Source organism: Parus major, chromosome 2 (genome assembly GCF_001522545.3).
Source record: "Parus major isolate Abel chromosome 2, Parus_major1.1, whole genome shotgun sequence".
NCBI classification, from domain to species: Eukaryota; Metazoa; Chordata; class Aves; order Passeriformes; family Paridae; genus Parus; species Parus major.
In genome coordinates, this window is record NC_031769.1 from 62,619,126 (window position 1) to 62,645,653 (window position 26,528).

The window sequence follows — 26,528 nt, forward strand, 5'->3', positions numbered from 1 at the left end:
CTGTGATTTCTGCAGGTGCAGAAAGATTACTAGTGAGGAAGAGGTTAGATAAGATTACTGCTTTTGCCACTTTGGCAATATCTGTACCAGGAGAAATCATCAAACTTCTTGACTTCTCTTTCCCCTATTTTTGCACTGTGAGGGTGATAACAACTTGGCTTTGTCAAGTGCTTTGAGATCTGTGAGTCATCCTGAAGTGACTGGTGGCAACTTTCAGTAATACTGTGATTACCTGTTAGTTATCTTTGTTCCTACAAAGGGATAATCTGACTCCCAGTGTTTTCTGTGGTGGGTGCAGGTACAAACACATAGTTTAGTTGGAAGTAGGTTATGACACTGAAGGGTCTAAAAGCTCATCTCCCAAATGACCTAGGGAGCAGGGTTTTTTGGCATGTGGGGATTCCCAGTTCAAGTTTAAATAGACTGGAGTCATAAAAGAAAGGGAAAATAAGAAGGTGGTTTTAATAAATTTCCCCCGTTCCTAAGCAGCAAGAAGCAAGTGGATTTGGCATCAACCCCTTGGCACACCAGACACGTGGTACCCTTCTATGGTTGTCCAGGAAGATCTTCTCCGGTGGTCCATGAGTGTGTGATCCTTGGCTGGAGGCCAGAGCAAAGCTCATGTCCAAATCCATCCACACACACTCATGTTCGTGTTTCTGACTGGAAACTTCATCCAGACTGAAACACATGACAAATAATGCAGAGCTCCTGCCTAGAAATTAACGCTGGTGTAAAATGCTGGACATGATGTTTCACATGCAGAGCTGTAGTAGTGTGGCTTCCCACATGGCCACGTGGTCATACTGGAATAAAGCTGACCTATTGAAGTGAACCAGAAATACGATAACATACTTTTAATGAGGAAAACCATGTCTGTACTTGGGGGTGGGAATGGTATATTTCTTAATGAATCATTTTGAAATAATAATGAACTCTGTGTAGATGGGGCATAAAAACCCAGAGAATTCCAGGCTAACTTACAGTCTGTACTTACTGAAGTGTCTTTTGGACTATTAAAACCCTGGGCTATATTAAATGATTTCAAATAGACAAGCTTGTTACTGTGAAGCCACTTGAGATATTGTACAATGTGACTGCAGATATATGCAAATTGGTATAATTTCCATTTGACATATGCACTGTAATTATTGAAAGCTTTTTTCCAAATTTATTTTTCATGTCTGCTGTAGTTAATTCACTATCTCCTTTTAACACTGGCAATTATAATTATTTGCTAAGAGCAAATCCTTGCTAACAAAAATCCAGTTTTCTTTAGCCTGCAGCTTTTCCTTTGAATTCATGATGAGGTACTGTTAATCAGAGGAGCCAGTTGCTGGCCTCTGAGTATCCAGCAGGGCAGGGAAACACTGCAGTCAGAAAAAGAAATGCAGTTAATTAGCCTAAGCTTCTTTCTAGCATCCCAACCCAGTGTATCCTGGGTTGCTGTGTTTGCGTGAAGAGGTGCTCTGTGAGATCAGAGTTAGCATCTCAATAGAACTTAAATTGAAAACTGTCTGTGCCCACTGTGAGATTTCTCCTCACATGTTCTTGTTCATTCTTCTCTTGTAGGGGCTGCAGGTAGAAAATAGCGTATATTGGGGGAAAACAGTGTTACCAGGTTGGAAAAAAGCTTTCTAGGGTTGTTTTGCATAGGAATCTGAGCCAAATCTGTGACTGAAAAATGGAGCAGTTGAAGAGCTTTGGGATTCTGGCTGCACACTGTTCTTCAGAAATAAAGCAATTCTTATTCCCTTGAAAATGCCTCCTCCTTTGTGCCCTCCTTTTCCTTGGAGATCAGTGTGTTATGCAGCTTCTGAAAGGAAACACAAGTGCAAGTGCTGTCTAAGAATTGCTGACCTACTTTACAGGTGTTTTGTTCTTCATTGAATCAGATATGTACCCGCAACAGTGTAGGTGGATAAAAATTACATTTCTTTCACCCAATATGGCACAGGTCAAGTGCAGGAGAGCTCTCTACCCTTGATGTTTCTACCCCTGGAATATTACTTCAGGTTCTCCTGGGGCTTCAGAGGGATGAGGTCCAAACATAGGTTTGCAGTGAGCTCAGAACAGCATACTGCACTTCTGCCACAGCAGTAGATGGGCACAGTGAGAGGAACTACCCATGTTGATCTGTCTTTCCAGCCCAGGTATCCAGGATGCAGATGGTAAAACAAAGCCTGCTGTGAATAGGAGCTTGCTTTCCATTGTACGTTTGTGGAACACCTGGCATAAGAGGATCCTGGGATTACAATGTAAATGCAGCAAAATCAGGCATTGAGGCTGATGAAGAGCACAGCAAATTGGGCTGCCATAATTAACATATATCCAGCTAAATTAACATAATGGAGAAATGCTTCAGTGTTGATCTGTTTTTTCTAGCAGTTTTTCAGTGGTAGGGAAAGGTGTTCCCAGTGTCCTTCAGAGCAAGTGGGAAAGTATAATAAAATATGACTTCAGCTGCTACTGTGCCGTAGCTCTGTCTTGTCTGGTGCACACTTGGCCAGCGTGAGTGTGAGTGGCATTTTCCAAAAACCCTTTTGGGAAGATTAGTTTGCAGATTGACTGCAGACAGGACAATCTGGCATCCAGGCAGATTGCACCCGATGAGTTACTGCTCTCTGAGTCAGCTGGTTGGGCTGCTGCTGAGTCCTTGGCTCTTGTGTAAGCTCTGCAGCCTGGGGAGTAATTAATCAGACCTCCATCGTTCTTATGGACCCAGGGTTGGAGCCAGGGAAGCGTGATGTCAGCGTCTCACATAGTCAGAATTGCTGATTCATTTGATTCATTCTTGCTGCTGCTTTTCAGAATGGGTTTGTGGCTCCTCTTTAGCGGCACTTAGCGCTCACTGACAGGAATATAAAATACTACCCAAGAAAGTACTCCAGTTCTAAGATGACTGCCTTGAGGGGAGCGTTTAATAATTTATTTAGAAGTTGCTCTAAGAACCTGAGACTCATAAAATACTGTTGGATGAGATGTTAACAAAAATTCAGTTAGTTTAAACCCCCATTTGCTTGTCATATATTCACTGTTCTGTTGACTGCCTTGCTCAAACAGCCAGACCAATGGCCAGCGTGACTCTTACAATTCATGGGATTACAGCCGAAGTAAATTTGGCTTCAGGTTTGCTAAGGCCTGATGCCAGCTCCCTGGAAAATTCTGTTATCAGAATTCTCATAACTTCAAAATGGGAGTGGGGCTGGACTGAAGGAACCCAGCTTGGTTATTGGTAAGTAGAACTGCACTATTCAACACTGACTTGGAGACGTGGGGGTCCTCTATAAGAATGTATTTTGGCTTAAAAGGATCCCAGCAAAGGGATTTGATTTTGATCAGGATTTTGATTTAGCTGGATTGGTTTTTCTTACATGGGCCAAGCTAACTTATTTTCTTAGCTTGTGTGTTCTGTGGCCTCAATCCTTGATGTTGTTGGCAAGACATAAAAACCATCTCTGGTCTGAGCAGAGGACTAACTTAGACTGTGAAGAGGAAATGAGAAGCCACGAAGAACTCATGTCATGGGCTCACCCATAAATAGGCTTAGGAAAGCTCTGATCAGCTAGGCAGGTGGAAGAATATTGTCCTGCAGGTTCACTGTTGTGTATATGGTTTTGTAGTCTCCCAGGTCCTGGTGAAAGGGCACACCAGAAATGAACAGATGGGAAATGCAGCCTTGAGCCCTCTGGGTGAGGTTGGACCAACTGCCCCATTTCATTGTGGCACCTTTTGTGGCGCAACTTTTCCTCTGTGCTGAAGCCTCTCTTGAGGGCAGAGCAGTCCTGCCAACCTCTCCAGCTCTGCTGCTGATGCCCCTCAGTGAGCAGAGAGGGGACCTGCTGACACAATGAGTAGGAGGCTGCAGACAGAACATTCTCTCCAAGATCACTGTGCAACCCGCTGTTCGTCCATCCCTGCCTTACATGCTGGAAAATCCAGTTCCACTGCCAGGTACAGCCTAATGGGCTCTAGTAGGGTTTGCCTAGTGCTTATAAATAGATGTTTCCAACTTTTGTAGCTTCTCATGTGAAAGAGAAAATGTGACTTAGAGTGTGTGTATGTATGTCCAGGTGCACACAGGGACACACAGAGTGTTCATACACTCGCTACCGAATGAAAGGAGCGGCACTGTTCACCTCCACCTGCCATGTGCTTGTGTGTGTATGGAAGGGACTCTCCTGCTCCTTGGCATGTGTTTGTGTCTATGTGCTTCTGTACTAAAGTCAAAATTTTGTTTGTGGGTACAGTGTTCAAATGAGTCCAGTTACATTAGTGAGTGGGTGCTTTGGTATCTGTAGTCAGTACAGTATTTGGGAACATGAATAATGATCTTAGAATATATTTTAACCACTCATATCAGAAAATTAGGTCAAGTGCATGCTCCATTCATCCAACACTGCAGGGGTGACACATATTTTCTTCAGCACAACAATCCTTCAGACTACACTGGGCAGGAAAAGAAGTAGAAATACCCTAGCTGAAAATATTGCAGAGAAATAAGATTAGGAAAAACATTTGCAGTAGGGTCTGGGCTAAGTAGGTGGTGAGGCTGATGCTTCATACAATCATCACATAGAAAAGATCATACTAGAAACTTCAGTGCTTCTCCTTCAAAGAGATTGCATGGCTGGATGTTTACTGAGGAAAATCCTGAAGTATAAAGTGGAGGGGGAGTACTGGTGCTTCTCTGCTTAGTGATGCCATGGGAGATGCAGATAGGGATCTGACACTGCTACTTGTAGGGCCAATGGGATTTTTTGATCACTGTCCCTGTCACTTGGCTGGTAAGATGTGATTTTTCAATGTGTATAAAGCTTCTGAATCCTGTACAAATGAGTGCATTAATTACTCACCAGCGCTAGTCTGATGTTTATCTTTTGTCACTTTTTTTTTTAGTAGCAGATTATGACTTGCTAGTTTTAATGGGGTAGAAAGGGTAGGCAAGAGAAATATAAAGAGAATTACCTCTAATTAGCAGTCATAAATTTCTCTGATTCAGTAAGCATAAACAATTCTCTGATGGAAAAGCAAGCTGAAAGACAATTGAACTGCCAGATTTCCTAATCCTCCCAAAGCCTTTACAACAGCTGGGCATTTAGTTGTTGTCAGCCAACACAAAAAGAAACATACTTAAATACAGATAACAATGCCTCAGGAGAGTAGAGATTGATCATAGACTGTGATTGCTCTGTGACTTCTTTCCTGAGAAAAAGAAAGGTATTATAATATACTGGACTGATGGCATACATTTTCTTCTAGAAGTTGAATAAAGGAAATGAGAGTAGTTGGAAGAAATAAATGATCAAACACAGAGATTTTCACTGAGTTTCTAATTTAGTCCTGAAACAAGTAAAATTTCCTTGAAATCAATGACTGCTTGAATAAGGTCTAAATAGAATGTCTGGGTTTTTTTTCTAAGCCTATCTGAATACTTAGTGCAGGTCTTTTGATTTTTATTTTTTTTTTTCCTTGTCTGGAGAAGTACTCAGCAGGGATGTGATCATGCTGTTTTGATGGGAATTTGAAGATAAAAAAATCAAACACAAATTTGGGAATGCCAGCATGGTTTGTCCCATATACTTTTTCCCAAGCATGTATGAGAGTGTGGAAAGCATCCAAGTAGGGCTCAGGGAATGTAAGTCTGAGCATGTTTCAGATGCCAGAACAGATAAACTGAGACCCCTGAAGCATTTCTCTGTGGCGTGTACAAGTAGCTGGTTTGTCAGGGTGTATTTGCACCTTGTCTAGATTTCCCAGCAGTTAAAGGTTTTTAAATAGTTAAAAAATTGCTAAGTGCTTCATTTATTTCAGTCTCCAGTGCTGTTATTTGCGTAACTGCCTACATAGAAGAGATGAGAATGACGTGCCAGGTGGGCTATAAACAAGGAATCAAGCTCTAGCCTGAGCTGGGAAAGGGTTAGAAAATTTTGCTTTGCCTTGCAAAGTATGCTGGCATGCACAGGAATGCAAGCCTTGCTTGCTTTGCGTGCTCTTAAGCACATTGCCTATGGATTGAGTGATGCAGAAACTTTACAGTGCCAAATCAAAGGCTCCAACTCACCAAACTAACAGAATAAACGCTCAGAAATTTATAAGGACTTACTAGGAAAGTTACCTTTAAGTGAGCACATATGGTCTTTGCAGAAGAAGTTCTATGTTTTGGGATGTTAGAATATCTCAAGTTGAAAGGGACCCATAAGGAGCATTGAGTCCAAATCCCTGCTCCTTGCAGGACTGCCTGAAACTTTTCTGTTAAGCAAATGTGAGTGTAGTGTCAAGCATGGAAGGAATATTTAAAATGCCATGAACACTGCTACAGCAACATTTATATCTACTGTAGTATGTGCACAGACGTGGCCCCAATCCATAACGCTAATGACTACCTCTGTGCAAATAAAATTAATGTAATATTAGTACATAATGAAAATTGATATCATCATTACTGTCTTCTCTCATTCGGATGAACCATCCTGGTTTTGCTTAGGTGGCACTTCCTTATCTGGAGGCATCATTATAATCTTTTTGGAGACAACAGGGGTATTTTCCCAGCCTAGGCACCACATGTCAGGAGTTACCTACAAAGAAACCAGCATAGTTTTTTTTTGTTGTTGTTTCTGTTTGTTAGTTTGTTTTGTTTGTTTGTTTGTTTGTTTTTCTTTTTTGGAGACAAAGCAGTACCTTATCTTTCTGTTTGTTTAAAGGGGTTTACAGACTGCTAACCCCACTGTAATCACTGCTGTGAGCACCCAGCTCATGGTAACCCTCTTACCTGTTGAGCTTGAGTGCAGTTCTGGCACTGCACGTGTGAGATGTGTGTGTCTCATTAGCTGAGTGACAGCTAAACTGTTGCTGGAGATGATGCTCCTGTGTTGCCAGCAACAAGGTGCCTTTGCAGGTTTTTGTCTCATTGTGCATGCAGTCGCTTGAGTGAAGTTTGGTTTAGCCTATGATTACAGGGCAGCCAAGGCAGAGACACTCACAGCTTTTTTCCCCAGTGTATTTGAATATTCCAGTCTTGTTCTCAAAGGAGTTGTGTAAAAAATAAGCTACATCAGTGAGGATAAACCAGCCTAAAAACTGGAATTATAGTGTGGTGGATCAGAGCCATAAGTGAACTGAGGCCCTGGCTTTAGGGGTGTACAGTTCAGGTGTGTGTGTGTTTAGTGGAGAGATGTTTTCCAGCTAATATTTGTGAAGTGCAGTTCATCCCAGTTGACGGTAAAGTTTAACAGTGCATGTGTTCTTTCATACTTTCATATGTACTCTTCATAGTATTTTGATGCAGAGGAAGAGGTGTAGGGTTTGTAAAATCTCTGTAAGCCATGAGTTTGCTGTGGCCAGATGAGCTGTTGCTCATCAGCCGGGCAGTGTATTACTGCCTGTGCGCATTCGCTGTGTTTCAGTCACGAAGGAAAACGCGTTCCTTCAGTCACTGGTATTTTCCTTCACACTTAAGCAGACCAGGAATACACACATGGCCTGTTAATATGAATCAGATAGTGAGCTGTGACTCACTATGCTGTAGTAACTTGATTTTTTGCAACAGCTATGCATATCTATGATTAACAAAGATTGTCTTGGCCAATGTTAGAGCTGTGACTGAAGCCAATCTTGTTAGGCATTCATCATCCAGATTTATTTCCTTGTCAAAAGTTTTCTTAAATGAGGTTTCTTCGAAGAAACATTGTCATGCCATCAATTTTCTCTGGCAGATGTACTGATTGAAATAAATGTATTTTTCATGCCAGTCAAGAACTGAATGACAGATTATAGACCGAATATAATAAATGTAACTATTGTTTTTATTGTTACTATGATCATTACTGTATCACAAGATCAATGGTAGCAGCATATCATAAGAGCAGAGACACATCTACTTATTTATAGAAATCCTCCTCTCATGTGAAAAGATTTTCAATCACCTGAGTGATTGTTTTTTTGAGATGCTGCAGGCATCATTCCTCATTTCCCAGAACGGAGTAGCCTTCTACGAGGTTCTCCACTCTTCCTGCATATCTATTACTTTCTGAGGGATTCAAAAGCTTTTAGCCACTGTGCAGTATGTGATTCACACATCTCCATGTGCAATGCATCAGAAAATAGTATCAGCCCCATAGAATAGCCTGTCTCAGTATTGCATTTCTCTAGGCTAATGTACTGTTGGGCAACAGCTAAATTCATACACATAATATATTTTAACATAGATACTTTTTCTCAATTGTCCCTCCCTCCTGTTCGATTTCTGGGTAGAGAAAGGTGTTATTTTTCTCTGAAATCTTATTTCTTTCTCCTCCATTGTTTCTTTCTTTTGCAGAAAAGATGCCAGCAGGGCTTACAAAAAATTGGACTGAAGGTGATCCTTTCAGGATGAGCCTCTAAACAGTGGGGATGTTGCTGATACTGGTAGGGTTGGCTGTGCAGCTCCTGGAGTGGCAGGAGCACCTCTGGGGTTTTGCACCAGTCCCTTCCAGTGCCTTTCTTTCCACTTTGGGAGTGTTTCTACTTCTAGCTCCCTCTCTTTTCCCTTTCTTCATTTACTCAGTCACCTTCCTTCTTTTCTCTGCTGGATTTCTGCTGATGCTTGCTCATCTGGAGTGACTCCAGTGGCTGCCTTGGATTCCCTAGAGGGCCCCAGGAGGGAAGGAGGAGTATGGACTTCACTTGGGTCCTCCTGATGCCCATGTTGCCAGTCCCTTTCCACAGCTCCAACATGCAGATGAGCTTTGTATTAATGAGTACAACATCCCTCCTCTCCTTAAAGCAGTTTTGTGTCAAGAGCGCCAAATGAAGGCAGCATTTTTTGTAGAGATGCCCATTTAGAAGCTGTGCCTGGGGGTCAGAGTGTTGCCTGCTGCTGACAGACGGGTACCCTTGTAGTCATCAACTGCAGCTAAGGTAGGGAAGGATGCCTTTGTGGAGCTGTAACAAAGAGAGGGTACTGCTCACCAAATAATATTGCAGTGACTGAGGAGAAGATCAGAGAATTGTGGTTTATAGAGCCAGAGGTTTATAGCTCGTTGTGCATGTAGCAGGCTAAACTGGCTATATGATTGCTGTATCTCTGAGTCATCCCAGCTATTAAAACTTAAAATGAGTGGCTGTATGGGCTTCTGGCTTTGAATTCTGTATCTGCATACAATTTCCAAAGAGGTGTTCTCAGTGTTACATGTCTCTCAGACCTGCTAGGAATATCAAATAGTACCAAATGGTTGGATCCAGCTTCATACAAAAGGGACCATGACTGTGTTGTTATCACAAAGACACTTTTGAAACAGAAAAAATAGCGTCACCTTCTTTTAGGTCTGCATGTCCCCTCTGTAGTCAGTGGTTTAGCATGGTTACAGCTCAGATCTCTTAAATACTCTTCTGGGTTTTACAGGGAGTGATGAACTTTGAAAGAAAAGAGAACTTCATTACCAGCCTCTGTTTTTCTTCAGGCTGTTTAAATATTGGAATGAGTTGATAACTGAGAAAGTTTTTTACAGGTCCTGGCAAAATTAAGCCTCCAAATGTTGTATTTTTTGCAAATTCCAAAGAAGAGAAGGGGAATGGTTCAAATAACTGAGGATTTCCGAGGTCATTGTTATATAAAATACACAGCTCTCTCTACTGATGCACAGTTTGTACCAAAGATCAGTTTAGCTGTAGGGAACCACAGGCTGGCTCCAGGTGCCTTACGTAGTTTCTGAGATGGTTTCTGTGCACGGCCCTGGAGTTGACAAAGTGTGTATATATGTGCAGAGGAACAAACTGCTGGTTATCAATTATTTAAATGAGAACTAGTGTGTTTTGATTTAGGCCATTTATTTTGACCATGGTTTTTGAGAAACTCCTGGGGAAGGATCTTCCTCTGATTGTGCAAAGGCAGCAAGAGCAGCCGCAATGGTGAAAATCTGAGAAGAAAAACTTGTCTGTACTTATTTATTGTATGTTTATTAATGACAATGTGAATTGTTATAATTTGGAATATAGTTTTCTATTAGTTTCTTTTTTTTAAAATAAAAAGTGAAAAACATACCATAAATTAATAATTTTACGTCATCCATTTGAAACAACCTGCTAAGTGTATTCTTTCACAACTTCAGTATTTTCTGAAACCCTGTCATTTGAATGTTGACAGTTCCTCTTTGCTTTTAGAAATTTATTTTTCTGCTGACAAGTTTAGCTTAAAAAAAGTTCACCAAAACCTTATTTTTCATTCTTCTCTCTCTCACTCCCCCATCCTGACAAAGAGTAATAGGTAGCAATTGCTAACTAATGAATCTTTCTGGTGCCAGTGAAGGATTTGATTATATGCCCAGACTCCAAATGGAGCCCTTTTTGATCTTCTGGAGAACAGGAGGAAGAGAAAATATTGTATTGGGGCCTCATGTTTTAAGTGGAACAGACAGAGGACTAGTCTTACTTCAGTTCAGTGACGGACACTTGTTTTTTTTAATTAGCAGTTTCTTTATGTGAAAATGTTTCTCTCCTTATTTGAAACAGTCAGAGCAGATGGGGAAAGAAAGATGTTGCAGGTTTCAGAATTGATGGTGCCTGTGCTGGATACAGTTGTTCTGCCTTCCCTGTGCTGTGGGCCCAGGAGTTAGGCTAATTTTCAGGCTGTGCAGCACAGAGATGATACAGGGACAAAGAAACCCGGGCTGCTGGTAGCCAAGGAGCTTGAATCATCTGTAAAATGAAGAGATATAAATTCCAGGAATTGCAAAGTCGGTAGTTAAATTTTTACTGTAGCTCCTCGCTCTTTCTCTGCACTCACATGGAAAAAAATGTAAATACTACTACCCTGCTCTGTATCTACTTGCCACTCACTTCTGGGCTTTTCTCCAATTCACAAGGACTTCCCTTTTTTAAAATGAAGATGGAGGATTGCAAATAAATTGCATGGCTTCCTGACAGAATTAAATACTGTTAGGTGGGTGACAAGCCATTAGAGCATGGTTATGACTTTCCAACATAAAGTGCTAGAGAAATCTGCACTTGAATGGTAGCTCTAATGGCAGCAGAGACAATTTTTTTTTTATTTGCACAGCTGCTTCTAGAGAGTTGGTTAGACATCTGCTTCTTCAGAGAAGATCAGTGTTCTTCAATAACCTTTAAAAAATGCAGACTGGTCCCAAAGTTGTTAAAGTTTGGTTTGGGGGATGCACTTTATGAGCCTTAATAGGAGATGTGTTCCCCACCTTCAGCTTTGGACTTGGGCTGGGCAGGAGTGAGCCTTCCCCAGTGCTGTGCCGGGTCAGAGAAATGCATGCTATGTCAGCACCTGTCTGGCACCACTCTCTCTATAGAGCACAGCCTAGCAGGGAGGCTGGGGTGAAGCCTATGTGGAGCCCTCAAAAAGATTGACATGTATTTAAAGTATTTGTCTTCTTCATTTTACCTGAGAAGTCAATAAACCAATGCTCAGAAGTTGCCTGGTTGAGAACTGTAGCACTGTATACCAGATTTCTTGATGCAGGTGCAAGGGATGTGTATTCCTTCAGAGGATGAAATTTATCCAACTGTGTTGCTTATCAGCATGGACAAGTATATTTCACTTTCTTGCTGAAACACGCTGGCTTCACTTCTCTGCTTTTATGTAATTAACAAAGTTTCTGCTGTCTGTTGTGGTGCAATTTTCAAAGACATGTGAAACAGCAAAACACGCTGCTAGAATGACAAACAGTAACAATTCATCCTTTCTTAGAGTCTTCCCCAAAAGTGGAGAGGATTAGACCACCACAGTCCCAGACTAGAGGAGAAGGGGTTCAGTTCCCAGAGAAGCCCCCTGCCACACCTGCAGTCAGAGCACTCCATTCCATGAGACTTCGTGTTGGGAAGGGAGATTTTCCTTGCATGCTGCTCTCCTGATGTTGCTATAGAGAATGGGTCAAAGGGAAGGTGGCTTTTCTTCCTTGTCCTTTTGAGAAGGGAGCAAAGGAAAGAGAGCAGAAAAATGGGTGTTTTGATCCACCTTTTTCTCATTCTGGTTGCATAAACACACCAGAGTATTTCTCTAAATTAAATTAAGCAAACCTTTCATGTTCTCTCTCTGCTTCCAGAAAGCTAATGTGGCTGCTTGCAGATTTGCAGCTACGGAGGAGACAAAGATATGTGGTGCACACAGACTCAAGTGCTGATCAGTGTCATGCTGAAAGAAGTGCACAAGCTATAATAGCATATAAAAGCTTTCTGGGCATCAAGCACAAAAATCTGTTTAAATCCCTGACAGGGATGAGAGCACAGCACGTACTATCAGCACACGCACAGAGACAGAAAGTCTCTCAGAACATTTGCATTTTGGATTTGTTGAAATTAGGAGACTTCAACCTTTCTAAAAAGGTTGAAATAGTAATTTTAAGACTTCAGCTTCTCCCCATCCCCATATAAATATTTAGTGCTCTTCCCTTTCCTCTGCACATGTGCCTGAGTTACACTGATCCCAACTGCAATTTTTCTTGAATGTATGGAATGTAGAAACCCATAGGCCTCTCTTTCATATTAATAATCATAATTTCATATTTAGGTGTTGACAATCACAAGTATTCCTTGTGCCACACAGTTAAGGACTGACCCCCACCATGCATGGCACAGAACAAACAGCAAAAAGATTGTCCCCAGGCTGCAATTCCTCATGAACACAGACCCTTTTCCTAACAAGCACGTGTGTAGAGCTGCACATCTTGAGACAGTGCCTGGACAGACCTCAGATGAAGTGTGTCAGCTGTCTGTGAGGCAGAATGAGGCAAGCTGAACTGGAGCAGAACGTGATGCTTTTGTGGATCAGTGGTGAGCAGGTCAGGTAGTATAAAGTGGTTCTTTGAGGGGAAAATGCTGTTTCAGGAAGGTTTGACTCCAGAGATGTTTTGTTTAAAATTTCCCTTATTTTGATAACTGATTTTCCGGACTAAGATCTCTCTACAAAGAGTCTGTGTAACTCAAGGACTATTACATTAGAGATCTGTATCAAGTGGCATAGCTGGAGCTACCAGTTAGAGGAATGTAGGGCAGGTGGATGAATGTTTTCTCCAATATCAAACAGATGCAGCAAAAAATTATTCAGGGGCAGGAAAAGAAGTGCTATTAGGTTGAAAATGTCAACTCAGTCACCAACAGCCATCTGTAAAGATGAGAGAGAAAAGTAAGAGGAGAAGACCAAGGCCACTGAATAGAAGATTCTTGTCTAATTTAAGAGGAAAATGAGTATGTCTCTACTTATCTGATTAAGGAGAAGGTAAATAGGAGTGAGCTGAAGAAAGATCTTTCCCTTCTTGTCCGTTAACTGGATGTGACTGCCACTTCAGCAATGACAGCCCTCCCTCCCTCCACTTTCAGCTACTCAAATAGCAGGAAAGACTAGGAATAGGCAGTGTGGATAAGCTGGTTATTGAATATTTGGACTGTGACCCCCTTCTCCTTCCAGTCAGGCTGTTAAATATTCATGTAAGTGGGCTCAGATAGATCCCTGCCATCTGTCTGTACTTATATGACTTCATCCAAACAGGTCCAAAATGTAAAATTGTATACTTGGAACAGCTCTTCAAAGAAAAAGGGATTTTTCCTGATTTTTCCTGAAGGGAACAGGAATGAAAATACAATGTAATTTAGCAAATAAACACATTTATTCATCTGGACTCCATCAGCAAGGACTCAAACTCGGCAATTTTAAGTGCCAGGCCCAGCTTTAGCCCAGGGCTCTCCGGGAAAAGATCATATTTAGTGTTATGGTTTAGATCCAACGTGTTCCCCAGCTCATCTAATATTGATCATTAAGCATAAAAAAAGTCTGTATGCAGCTAAGAAGGAAACAGGAGATTGTCACTATATGTGTGTGTGGGTACAGAATGAAAGTATTTGAGGAGGAGAAATCAGTAATAAGCCCATTATTTAGCCTTCAGTATGTTCAGTTGCACACCTTGATGACCAGATAAAAGGGAACTGTCATGCAAGCTTCAGTAAACAGTATGCCATATGGACAATTCCACGAGGGAACAGATTGTCACAGCTACATTTGACCTGTTTTAGAGCAATCCTGACTCTCCCTTGGCACCTTGGATGTGCTGCTGACATTTCAGCAGAACTGCTTCAAAAACACTTGAGTGCCGTTGTCAGAATAGTGAGGCGTTTTATGAGTGAGAAGTAATTTCTTCATTTTAAATTAAGCAACAAGCCTAGTACTTCTCCTCTTCTCAAAGCCTCTTAAAACAGTCTGAGCAGGAAAGAGGGAGAGACAAGAATACTGAGAACACAAAGACAGGCTTTTCAGTGGACCTGTGTTAAGTTACTGAATACATGCACTTGTATCATTCATACCCTTCAGGGATTTGAATCTGAACCTCAGATTCAGCTCACAGAAGCCCCGCATGGGCAGGTTGTCACAGAAGAGATGTCTGTGAGATGGCTGAGGTGGGTGATTGGTTTCATACCTGCTCACAGAAGGGAGCTTACTTTTTTTTTCTTCAGGCTCTCACCTTTGAGCTCTTTTTAGACAAGAATGCATTTTGAAAATAAAAAGGAATAAATTTTAACTGTGATGCTTAAGAAATTCTTGCATGTGTTTTGGAGGCATGCCAGAGTGGGTTGGGTCTTTGTGCCTTGAAAACATTTCAATATGGTGTTATTATTTTAAGGGTTTTTCTCCTTGGCTTGGTCTTTAAGAATAGCCTTGAGGCTTTCAGCTTATGCCATCAATAGCATTTTGTTGATGATTTTTTTTCCCCCCACTGTTTTTCAGGCATTGGGAAAAACGTCATCTGTGACCGAACGGCGACTCCCCTGGATGCCTTTCGGATGATGACTGCGGCTCATTACTACCCAAAGCTCATGAGCATCATGGGGAACGTTTTGCGCTTCCTGCCTGCTTTCGTGAAGATGAAGCAGCTGATCCAGGAGGGTTACGTGGGGGAGCTGCTGGTGTGTGAGGTACAGGTCCACAGTGGGAGCCTGCTGGGCAAGAAGTACAACTGGAGCTGCGATGACCTGATGGGAGGTGGGGGCTTGCACTCAGTTGGCACCTACATCATCGACCTGCTGACCTTCCTCACCAGCCAGAAGGCCGTGAAGGTGCACGGGTTGCTCAAGACCTTTGTGAAGCAGACAGACCACATCAAGGGCATCCGGCAGATCACCAGCGATGACTTCTGTACATTTCAGATGGTCCTGGAGGGGGGCGTGTGCTGCACGGTGACACTCAACTTCAACATCCCGGGGGAGTTCAAACAGGACATCATCGTGGTGGGCTCGGCGGGACGGCTCATTGTGATGGGCACTGACCTCTACGGACAGAGCAACAGCTCTCCTCAGCGGGAGCTCCTGCTGAAGGACTCCACGCCGGTCAGCAACTCCTTGCTTCCGGAGAAAGCCTTCAGTGACATCCCATCCCCCTACCTGCGGGGCACCATTAAGATGGTGCAGGCTGTCCGGCAGGCCTTTGAGGACCAGGACGACAGGAGGACCTGGGACGGGAGGCCCCTTACGATGGCTGCCACTTTTGACGACTGTCTGTACGCCCTGTGTGTGGTGGACACCATTAAAAAGTCAAACCAGCTGGGGGAGTGGCAGAACATTTCAATCATGACCGAGGAGCCAGAACTGAGCCCGGCATACTTGATCAGCGAAGCCATGCGGAAGAGCAGGATGTCTCTGTACTGCTAGCTCCTCTGAGCTCCTGGGAAAGAATAGGAACCAGACAGCTCTTGAAGGAGATGGTAATTCAGCCCCTGTGAAGGGCTTGGGTGTCTTAGAAACAGCTGAGGATACAGGAGAAGGAAACCCAGTGTCTGGATCGATTAAATCTGTTGGCAGCTAAATGCCAAACTGATGTGGTCCTTCGGAATGCCCAAAACGGACTGGAGATTTAAGAGCTGATAAACTTGACTGTTTTAATAACAGTATTAGCTGGCTGATTGCAAAGATATATCATGGACTCATCCCCTGCTTGCAGGTGCTTTAGATTATCCAACTGTGTTTACTGTGAAAGGTTGGGAAGATCCTTTTTAGATTTTCCTCACCTACCAGAGGGCTGTGAAGGTACTGTCATGTCATTAAATTTTCTGTAGTGTCTGACATGAATGGTTCCTACCATGACAGCTGACACCACCATGCTGTATTACTACACCTCCAACCAACACACAGAATAACAGGACTTGATGTGAAAGCATTGCAGGATTCAGAAAATCTTGGCAACTCACTTTTCATACAGCCTGTTAGGAGCTTCTGTGTGTTGGTTTAGTAGTTGATGTTTGTTTTGTTTGGTTTAGATTTTTTGTTTTGTTTTTTTTCTTTAAAGCACAATTACATAAGAAAATGTGTGGCTTTTAAAACAAAGCAGTCCTCAACCACAGTGCATATGCCTGGGTATTTGGGGAGGGAGGTCTTCTGTGAGCTGCTGGTAAGCGTCAGCGTTACGGGTTTGCCGATTAAAATGGGTGGTGGAAAACATTCATGGATGACAGACGGCAAGACATAGTAATGATAATGGGGTTTATTATACAGCTGAACTCAGCTAAAAGATTTGCACAAAATTTCCTGTGTTTGGGACTGACTTCTGAGTGAATTCATCATGCATTTTGGTTTTAGGTGGGAAACTGTAGGAATATAACCCAAAACCATACGATGGTTAGATGAGCAGTGTTCTTTTAAACCACTGTGAACTCACACTTGAGAGTAATTTCACATCCCTCAAGCTGGAAGTTCTCACCTCCACCAAGTGGTGAGTGTGAGTGAAAAACAAAAGGGATGAGAAAATTTCCCATCTATTTACAAGGTAAAAAAATTACATAGGACCCCAGCCTCTTCACCTCCTTAAAGTGGCCAGCTATTGGTACTGTATTAATCATTCCCTGTCACCAGTTCAGGGGTGGACAGACGCTTTTGCTATGTTTTTCCTGTTCTTCTTTTTAATATTTTAGATAGCAGTCTTGAAATACTTATTCTTTTGAGAATATCTTCTTGAAAGAATATAGTGGAAGTCACATGATTTATCCCAGTAAACAGGGATACTCTTTTTCTTTGTAAAGCTGCTCCAGTGCTGATGTGTTTACAGCGCTAGGTCTTGAAATAGTAAAAGAGTAGAACACAAGCATATAGCACTAAATAATATTAAACTTGAGAAAAACCCTTTGAGGGTTTTTTTTTTTAATTTTGACTAGGGGAAATAAGAGAATATTGGGATGGGCAGTAAATCTAAAGAGAAAATAGGTTTTTGAACAGGAGGGCATCAGTAGTGTTGTTCATCTTACCTGGCTTTAGTCAGCTCGGAGTCAGATGTCTTCTTCTGATCAGCAAGAACACAGCAGGCAATACAGAGAGAGCTCTCCAAAGGCTGACTCAGTTCACCCTTGAATTGATATAGAAAGAGATGCCCACTGGAAATGCCTGTCTTCCTCCTTTGTAGAGAATTTTGGCTTCTAAATTTTGATGTGGCTGAAGTTAGGAAACTTGTTTCCCAGCCCTAAATTATTCATGTATGCTTAATATTTCAAGAGCATATGTGTGACCTTTCATTAAATAGTCCCCAAAATGTAATAGTGTGACTGATGAAGGAATAATGTAGTACTGCAAAACCGCACCCTAGGGGATAATTGTTTCTATCCATGTTGTTCTGCCAGTTCTAGCAATTCTCTCTGGGGCTGTTTCTGCTAAAACCTTGGGCAAGGCTTCATCATTCCTTCTTGGAAGCAGCTGCTGACAAGTTTGGTTGTTTTTCTTTAAAATGGGTTTCTGTGAGAATTCCAGAGGTAGTATCTCTGCCAGTAGGAATTTCCCATTGCAACTGTCATGGTATACACCATGCTGTCCAGTTCCTTTCCTGCCCTGTTAGAAGTAAGTAACACAGAAGAGAGGATTTGATCAAGAAATCATCTGTCGGTCTCCTGAAAATAGAATTACCCCAAATGGGATCAAGAGAGTTTTCATACAGTAAAGCAAAACCCATTTACTGAAAAGAGTGGCTAGTGCAAATCATGAATGCAAGCCTGGTGGATAATTAACCATGTCTAGTTAAACATAATCCAGAAGTGGGACAAAACTTGGACCAAAATGTTTGTCAGTCTTGCTTCTCAGTGGTTTGGCAGTTGTGCTGGAGTTGCTGTTCATGTCTTTGCACTTCATTTTGGTTCACAAATGTTGGCAGTGTTTCCTCTCTTGTGTTTTCTTCTTTCCCCTGTCTTTCTGGGTTTTGTGATGCCGGTTGGAATCCTTTTCCCTGCCCTTGCAGTGAACAGGTGAGACACAGTGAGTAGGGATTGTACTACTGAGCACAAACTTTCTGTCCCGGATCCAAAGGTTTAGGTGACAGGCATCATCCACTCTCTGTGCAGACCTACTGATGCAGCAGAAAGAAAATCCATTGCTTTGGTTACACAGACACCTGATGCTGCTGTTCGTACTGGCTTGCAAATGGGTTGAATCTTGTACAGCTCCTTGTGCTGGCCCAGAGAGAGCAGGGACAGGGTGGGACCTCCTCTTCTAAGAGATGCTACATTTATGTTACCTAACTGAGATGGCAACAGGAGCTGCGTACGTTCAGGATTGTACAGCAGTTTTTCCATTCTCTAGGAGGTGAAGGTGCTGCAGTGTCAAGTGCAAACATACTAAACTTCCACTTGGCTTGGAGGAGGAAAAAATTGATTTATTTATTGAATGCGTACTGTTATTCTGACAAATAGTTTCTTTACAGTCTGGGATTTTTCTTGGCAGCATTCAGCCCTCTGTGCCTTTGGTACATTGAATTTGCCCTAAGTAGCCTCTGAAGTTTGAGTTTGGTTTAGGAATTTGGGCAGCAGATAGCAGAGATGTACTTCATTGAACTCAGAGTGGTACCATCCCAGGAAGCATGTATTTGGAATTACACTTTTAATGCTGTACCACAAGATTTGAGATGAATACTGCTAAACTGGTTCAGGCCCAAGAGCCAAACTGCAGCTACTGCTGGATTTTACAGGAGTTCCCAAATGAACTTGTTCATACACTAGGTAAGACATTTCATTCCTCTTTCTCAGGGCTGCTGTTGGAGAGGCTCTTTCCTTTGCCATCGACCTGTGCACATAGGATACTGATTGATATGGTCTGTTGCCAAAGACAAAAAGAGCCAGAGGGTGAGCTTTGCTGCTCTGCAGGGCTCTGTTCCACTGCTGGGACAGTCAGCTGGGAGAAGGGTGTCTTATTTCCCATGGGAATTGCATTGAGATTCACACCAGGGGTAGTGACCTTTTGTTAAATAGTCACAATAGTCACACACCTGTGCTGTCTGACAGCAGGGCACAACTGAACTCCTTAAATGTGCCCAAAGGGAGGGTGGTGACTGCAGCAGGGAGCAGCAGGCTGGTACCTCTGTGCCTGCCCTACAGGAAGGATATGTTGGTGGTATGGAGTGTGAGGGCTGCACTTCCTGAGGGTGACAGCAGCAGCCTTGCTTCACCTCTGTGTGTGGGAGCCCAAGAAGGGACCCAGCCCTTGGGGAAGCAGGATCTGTCCCCTACTCCTGCTGGATACATCCTCAGTGCTGATCTCAGTGAAGTATACTGGAAGCATAAGAACTCTGCAGGTGCTTGGGGTTTCCTATATCTAGTACCATGCATGTGTTAAATCTGTAGTACTTCAGCTGTGTACTCAGAAAAAAACAAGTTGAGATGATGGGACCTTACCCATGCAGCCAGCACAGCAGAGAATTGGGCCATCCCTCAACAAATTTTGGTTCAGGATGGGCTGCTCTGGAGCTCATCCTTTGCTTTGGCTGGAAGCACAAGAAATCCCTGCCCAGCCAGCATTGGGCACTATCCACTTTGTGATCCCTTCTTTTCCATAACTTTCAAAAAAGTGAACAGCTGTCCTGAAAGTTCAGCCATTCATAAAAAGGAGCCTTTTCTGCTGCATGTGGTCACAGCACAAGGAAAATTCAATTTCTTGTTTATTTTTGTGTCCATTCAAATTTGGAATAGACCCAGACAATATAAAATGACTCACTGATCTACCAAGAAAAGGCTTATTTTATTTAATGGATAAAGGTAAACATAGTATCTGATGTTCTTTTTGCAGAGCTTCAGAAATGAGTGATGACAGAACTTCTAGTGGCTGGGAATTTTTGTATTTGACTTTTATTTATGTCCTTCAGTGTAAAATATCACTCATTATGAAGTCTATTCACTTCTAAGTTCTCTATTTAAAAATCAGAGTTCTGGCCTTGTGCAGATACTCCACACTGCTTTGGTGTTCCAGAAACTCAACACTGGACTTTTGACCTCTGCAGTGATCTCTGGGTATCTGGGGCTAGTTGTGAAATAGCAGGATTATTCAGGACTGCAGTTCCTTTTTGTTATTGTTGAAATTGTTACTTGCGGGGAACAAAGTTTGTAAATTTTAGAGATGAAGTGTGACTGAATAATATTTGGCAGTCTTATCTGCTTTAAAATTTCCCCTTTCTTGAGCTGCTGGGTGAAGTCTGTCCAAAAAAATAATTTCCTTTTAACTACCCACTTGCATTTGCTCATGAAAAGAAGAAATTTTTAAGTAAATGGGACTACACATAATGCTGCATTCATGAACTGATGTCAAAACCTCATTGACTTAATGAGTGTATGAAACCACAGTCCAAACAAGTAATGTCATTTTGAAGCTGCCAGATCCAGGCCTTGGGTTGGGGAAAGAAGGGTATCAGCACAGGTCAGACTGAAATAGCTTTTATTCAGCATTTTGAGTAAAATGAATAAACAGAATGGCTATGGTCAATCCAAAACTGAGCACATGTTTGTATAAGGGTATTTATTTAAATTTTTTTTATTTTGGGATTAAGTTCCATTTTTAAAGAATGCTGTTTTGAAATGAAAGGTTTTAAAAATCTATCTTTTATTATGTTTTGGCATGTGTGAAATTAACTGTTTGGGGCTGGGTGTGGGGGGTTTCTGTTGTTTTGGCTTTTTTTTAAATCCATACTTTAAAATCTCATCCGTTTGGTTTAAGGGATTAAGTGAATTCAGCTGCCCTGGCAAGTTCAGTTCTGAACCTGCACCCTCAGTGTCTTACAGGGACCCCATTTTTAGCATCTGAATTTGGCCTTCTGGGTTTCATTTGTGTCTTCTTGTGGCAGTGGGAAAACTGATTCATTCCATGGGGTTGGCAACAGATAATCAAGATACTTTTTGCAGCAATGCCAGCCATTGTCTTTAAAAGCACTTAACTCCATTGACTTGTTTACCTTGGTTATTTATGACCTTCCAGCCACGTGCTGTCCATTATTTGTTTTCCTTTTTTTTTTTTGTATCAGCCATTGGACTCACTTCCCTGCCCTCTCTGTTTCTCATTCCATTGCAAACCTGGAGGAGAGCCTCCCTCATTACTCACTGAGCTCCTGCTCAGTCTGTGTTGCACATATGGCACATGTGGCATACAGGGTGGCTAACTACAGCTTGAAGTGACTTTTAACACAGGTCCATTACAGGATAGGTGAACACCACAACTGCTCAAGTACGGGGCATTCTGAGTGCCCAGCTAGGGCACAAATCAAAGCTCCCTGCTGTGCTGTGCTAAACGAGCAACACTCACTGTTTCTCTCCCACTGGTTTGCTTTTATTTGATTTTGAAAATGAGAAAATGTTCAGTTTGTTGCTGTGTCAATATTAAGTATATATTTATTGTTTTTCAGACATACATATATATAAATGCTATATATATATAATGTCAACGCATGGACATATGTACAGTAGATATTTTAAAGAGCTATTTATCAAGAAAAGTAAGTGTTATAAGTAAACAGAGTTTATATTTTATATATTATGTAGATAGCAAAACAAAAAAAAAAAGTGGTTAAATTATACTAGGACTTTTGGGGGTGGGGTTGGAGAAATGGGCAAGGACTGGTTCTAGCATTTTAAATAGCCAAACTACTTTGTACGGAAGCTGCCTGCTGTGCCTCTCGGCTGCAATATCTGTTTGTTTCTTCTTTTGGAAGATGATGTGCATTGTTACTTTTACATTGCTTGGGGAATGTAGTTAGTTTATTCTCAGCCAACTGGTATGTGCTGCTTAAAACATGGTTTCCTGCTGTTCTGCATATTTGCATTGATGGAATAAAAGGATCTTAACTGGCAAATAAAGACGTAAAAGGATGTGATCCCAGCTGTCTGTGTTCTTTCCCCACACTTGTATTTTGGGGGGCATGTGTGTGCGTAATAACCATCACCTTTGCCTGGTTTCTGGCCTGCTTGTTAAGTTCAGCATATCAGAGTAAAATACATGGGCTTTGTGCTTGGAGGCGGGGATTTTGATGGAGGAAAAGGACAAATGAAGTTTAACACTCATTATTCACCCATATTGAAAATTTTATGTATGGCAAAGACTCAACTAGTGCCTGTTGGGGGGTGTTTCTCAAAGTGACAGCTGCTTTTGCTGCCAAAGGATGCAAGTAAGTCCAGTGTCACATCAAAACTGGGACATCCCCCCCTGCTTCTGCCTGGAGATCTCTTCTCCTGAACTTCTCTTTCTTCTGGTTCCTTTTACTCCTTTCTCCAGCAGAGCCTGGAGATCCTCTTCCCACCTGACCACTGGTATTGTGGAATGTTTTTGCCTTCCCAGTCCCCAGCTCCCTCCAGTTACTTACCCATGCCTACCTCCATCCTTGTCCCATCTGCCAGGAGCTGTCTGCTTATCTGGTGCTCCTTTTCTCCCCTATATTTGGGAGTATCTAAAGTCTCATAAGGATCTTGTTATTCCAGGCCCTCTGTTGCAGAATATAATCTCACATGGGTATGAAGTAGAAGAAATTCTGGGATCTGTGGGAAGAGATATTGCCTCTGTGATTGATGTGTAAAAAGGACAGAGCATTTCCTACATTGCCTTTTAGAGCAGAGCACACAAAGATGTTGGATTCTACTCGTGTCAGTGGATGCTCCATTTGCAAGCACTACGAAAGTACGTAAATCTGAGGCACAAATCTGTGAAGGGATGGGAAATCATCACTTACAATGCACACTACCCTCAGATCACATAATGTAAACTATTTTTCATAAATATAAAAATTTACAGAGTGGATATATTTTATATAAAATTTACAGAGTGTGGTTTCATCACAGAAATGTAACACGTTAGCAACTTCTATTACTACCATTGCAACTACCGTACTGTAAAGATAGTTTATATACACATAAAATTATCAATTTTAATACACATTATTTTCTTTGTCTGAAGAGAAAAGCACAAGACAAGGAAGCATCAGTGCCCAGGTCTTCAAGAATTATAGTTTAATGTTTGTCTTGTTCTCATGAGTAAATGTAGTATAACCTTGCTCAGGTTTCCAGATCACCGTCCCAAACCAATCCATTAGGCACTGAATTAGAGTAGGGCCAAATTTCACAGTATATCCTTTCCCATCAACTCCAGAGTAAAATAAGGCCTACTTGTCTTTCAAAGGCTAAAACTGAGAAATCCCTGGAAAGCAGCACCTGGGGGAGCAATTACTGTGAAACAGTGTTGGAGATACAGTGGGATTATTAGTACAGCATTCCAGCATACAATACATAACTGTACAGGTAAGTGAGAATACAAGAGCAAGTATAAACATTCCACACTAATGAGGCTGCACAAGTGCTAAGATAAACATTTCCAAACCTGTGTCAGCACATTGAGACACCTAAATGTAGATTTATGGACCCAAGTAAAAATTCTGCTTTGAAAACAAATTGTAAAAACATAGGTGAGGGGGAAGACCTCTTGCCATTTTCATAGTTTTTGAAGAACCAAGGCTTTCCCCAGTTTACCCTGGCTTGTCCTGCTGTTTTCTGGAGCCCCTATTGATTAGCAGCTATGCAGTAAAAACAATGGGTGGCTTGTAGCCATAAATATTAATCAGAAGAATGTTAAATGCATTGCATTGTTCTCTTTGGCAATGGAGAGTTTGCTGGGGCAGGGGTTATTAAAACATGCTGCTGTGCCAAAGAGAAGACGCACTTAATGCCTTTGCTATTTATTCCTCTTGGGCAGTGGAAGGCTGTGGAAGTCTTTTGTGAGGCCAGCGGAAAGCCTGTGTTTCAGAGCTGACACAGGTGATGCCCGGGACAGCAGGGCTTTACCCCAGCACAGCTGCAGTGAGGTGACACAGCACGGCTCTTCCTAGGACAGCCTTTCCTGGGTTGGAGGCTGGGAGAAGGTGCCTCTGTTCTGTCTGCACGGGCCCATGTGCCTGTGCTGGTCACAGCTGCACTCACCATGTTCAACACGGAAGGAGGACATTTCCACCAGGCGTCCTCAGCAGGCAGTCACCAGACCTGTCACCTGACAGCACTGGCCAAGTCCAAGCTAAAGCTCATGTCCTGCACATGCTGCCTTTCCTAACATATTTTCCCCTTGGGAGTGCTCCAGCTAGTGCATTTTGCACCACAAGCCTTGGTGTGCACCACACGTTTGCTTTAAAACTAATCACTGCAGCTCCACAAACAGTTCCTGAGGGATGAGGCAGGGCTGCTGCCAAGCCCAGGGCACCTTCCTCTTGTCCTTGACTGCTTGTTCCTGCCTTCCCTGGGTACAGGCACTGGGGAGAATGTGTGTGGCCACCTGGTTAACACAGTCATGGACTTAGCTGAAAGCTAACATTGTCAGGTTTTTACTAGGTTAGTTTTCAGGCAGAACAATTCCCTGGTCTGAGTCACTGTCGACAGAAATTTATGCCAAATCAGTCTAATAGCAGAATGTAAATAGAAACCAGGTCTGCTGACTGCCAGAAATGTGCTTTTTTCATCAGATCAAAGAGTTGGTAGAGTAACTACAGAATAATAAACAGGTCCAAAAGAAAATCTAATAAAGGAAAACAATTTTAAGTTCTGCATGTCCCTACAAAAGGATTTACCTGTAAGCAAGTGTTTCTGAAGTGGCCCCTCCTCCAGGCATGGAAGCGGTGTACATACAGATTCTAGAGAAATGCTTCACAGACTTCTCCAGTCTGTTTTAATAACTCTGCCTTTCACAGTTAATCACATCTTGCAGACTAAAGGCTTTTCTAGATTATCAGATCTCATCCAGGCAATGACAACAGCCTCTGAATGCAACCAGTGTTGTCACTTGTGCAAGTAAGTTTTACATGGTGTTTCAGCCATACCTGGAAGAGCTGAGACCCATTTTTCAGACTTTGAGAAGGCAGAGATAGTTGGAAGTGGAAATGGTGCTTGACAGGCTTCTTTATTTTCCCAGTGCTATCTCTAAGTTGATAGATTTTATATTTTAAGACTCCTTTCCAGTTGTGCTTGCTATACATCTTATGGAAATACCTGTGATGAAAAGATGCCTTCCATTACTAGTTGTGACAAGCTTTCCAGCTCAAGAAGGAAGGTAATCAGAATGTCAGATAAGGTAATCAGAAGCAGGATAAAAAGCAGATTCAGAAGAAACCAGAACTTTTCTGGGCTCTGATGTCTGACTCTATCCTGTTAATAGTTAGAAACATCCCAAGCATGATTTCTGGCTTAGATCAACTTGTATTTGTCAAGATCCTTTCTGTGGCACTGTTAGGAAGTTAGCACACAGCAGACATGATTCCCACTAAGCAAACTGCTTGAAACCACTCTCTTTTTTGGTGATTATAAAATCAATTGCCATTCTGTGCCCATAGGCCTTAGTGGCAGAGGGTGAGCCTCAGTGCTTCCTCTGCTGCTGTGGATGCAGCCAAGTGTTGAGGACTGACTGGCAGAATGGAAGGATGTTGGGATTACTAATCTTGTGCGTTAAGAAATGAGTCTGTCTGTGTTGCAATGTGAGGAAATGCAGGTATAAACTGTGCCAAGCTCTTTCAGCACAATATTTTTTTGTTAAAATGGACTGTTTTTTCCATTCACTTTTCTATGCCTTTTGCATGCAGTTCCATGACAGCATAAACAACTTTCTGGGAGATGTCCTGCCCTTTTGGCTTACAGACCTTGATACATGGAATTAACTCTTGTCTAGGCCTACTGTAGGACAAGGGCTTCTGTGAAGAAAAGGGACTAAGTCACCTGCTGAATTGACAAAGCTCCCAGCTATCCACTCCTGTTTGGCAAACTTCATCTGTACTGCTTCACATGTATGAAGTGTCTTATAAACATTAACAAATTGGCTCAAAATGAGCTGTTGTGATTTTTCCCATTTTGCAGCTGGCAAGGTGGAGACAGAAGTGAAGTTGGTGAGATTGCTCCTTAATGAATGAATTTCTCTCTCTCTCTCTCTTTTTTTTTTTTTTAGTTTTAGCTTCTAACCTGTTTTTAACAGAGGTTTTGATAGGATTTTCTTCCTTTTATGGATGAAGTGGTCAGAACTATTTAGCTTTATAAGATTATTTTTATATTCTTTACTGTGAGGATGGTGAGACACTGGCACAGGTTGCCCAGAGAAGTTGTGGATGTCCCATCCCTGTCACTATTCAAGGCTAGGTTGGATGGGATATGGAGCAACTTGGTCTAGTGTAAAATGTCCCTCCTCATGGCAGGGGGGTTGGAATTAGATGATCTTTATGGTCCCTTCCAACCCAAACCATTCCATGATTCTATGATTTTAAAATTAGTACTGGAAGATTTGAAATTACAGTT

General features: G+C 42.1%; 1 protein-coding gene across 1 annotated transcript in view; it reads left to right on the forward strand.

Moving 5' to 3' along the window:
• GFOD1 (glucose-fructose oxidoreductase domain containing 1) overlaps positions 1–22,093 on the forward strand; it is a 76,596-nt gene extending 54,503 nt beyond the window's left edge. The window contains exon 2 of the mRNA XM_015619604.1: positions 14,720–22,093. Coding sequence (XP_015475090.1) covers positions 14,720–15,639 — 920 coding nt within the window. The 3' untranslated portion in view covers positions 15,640–22,093. The remainder of the gene's footprint in view (positions 1–14,719) is intronic.
• The last annotated feature ends 4,435 nt before the right edge of the window (positions 22,094–26,528 follow it).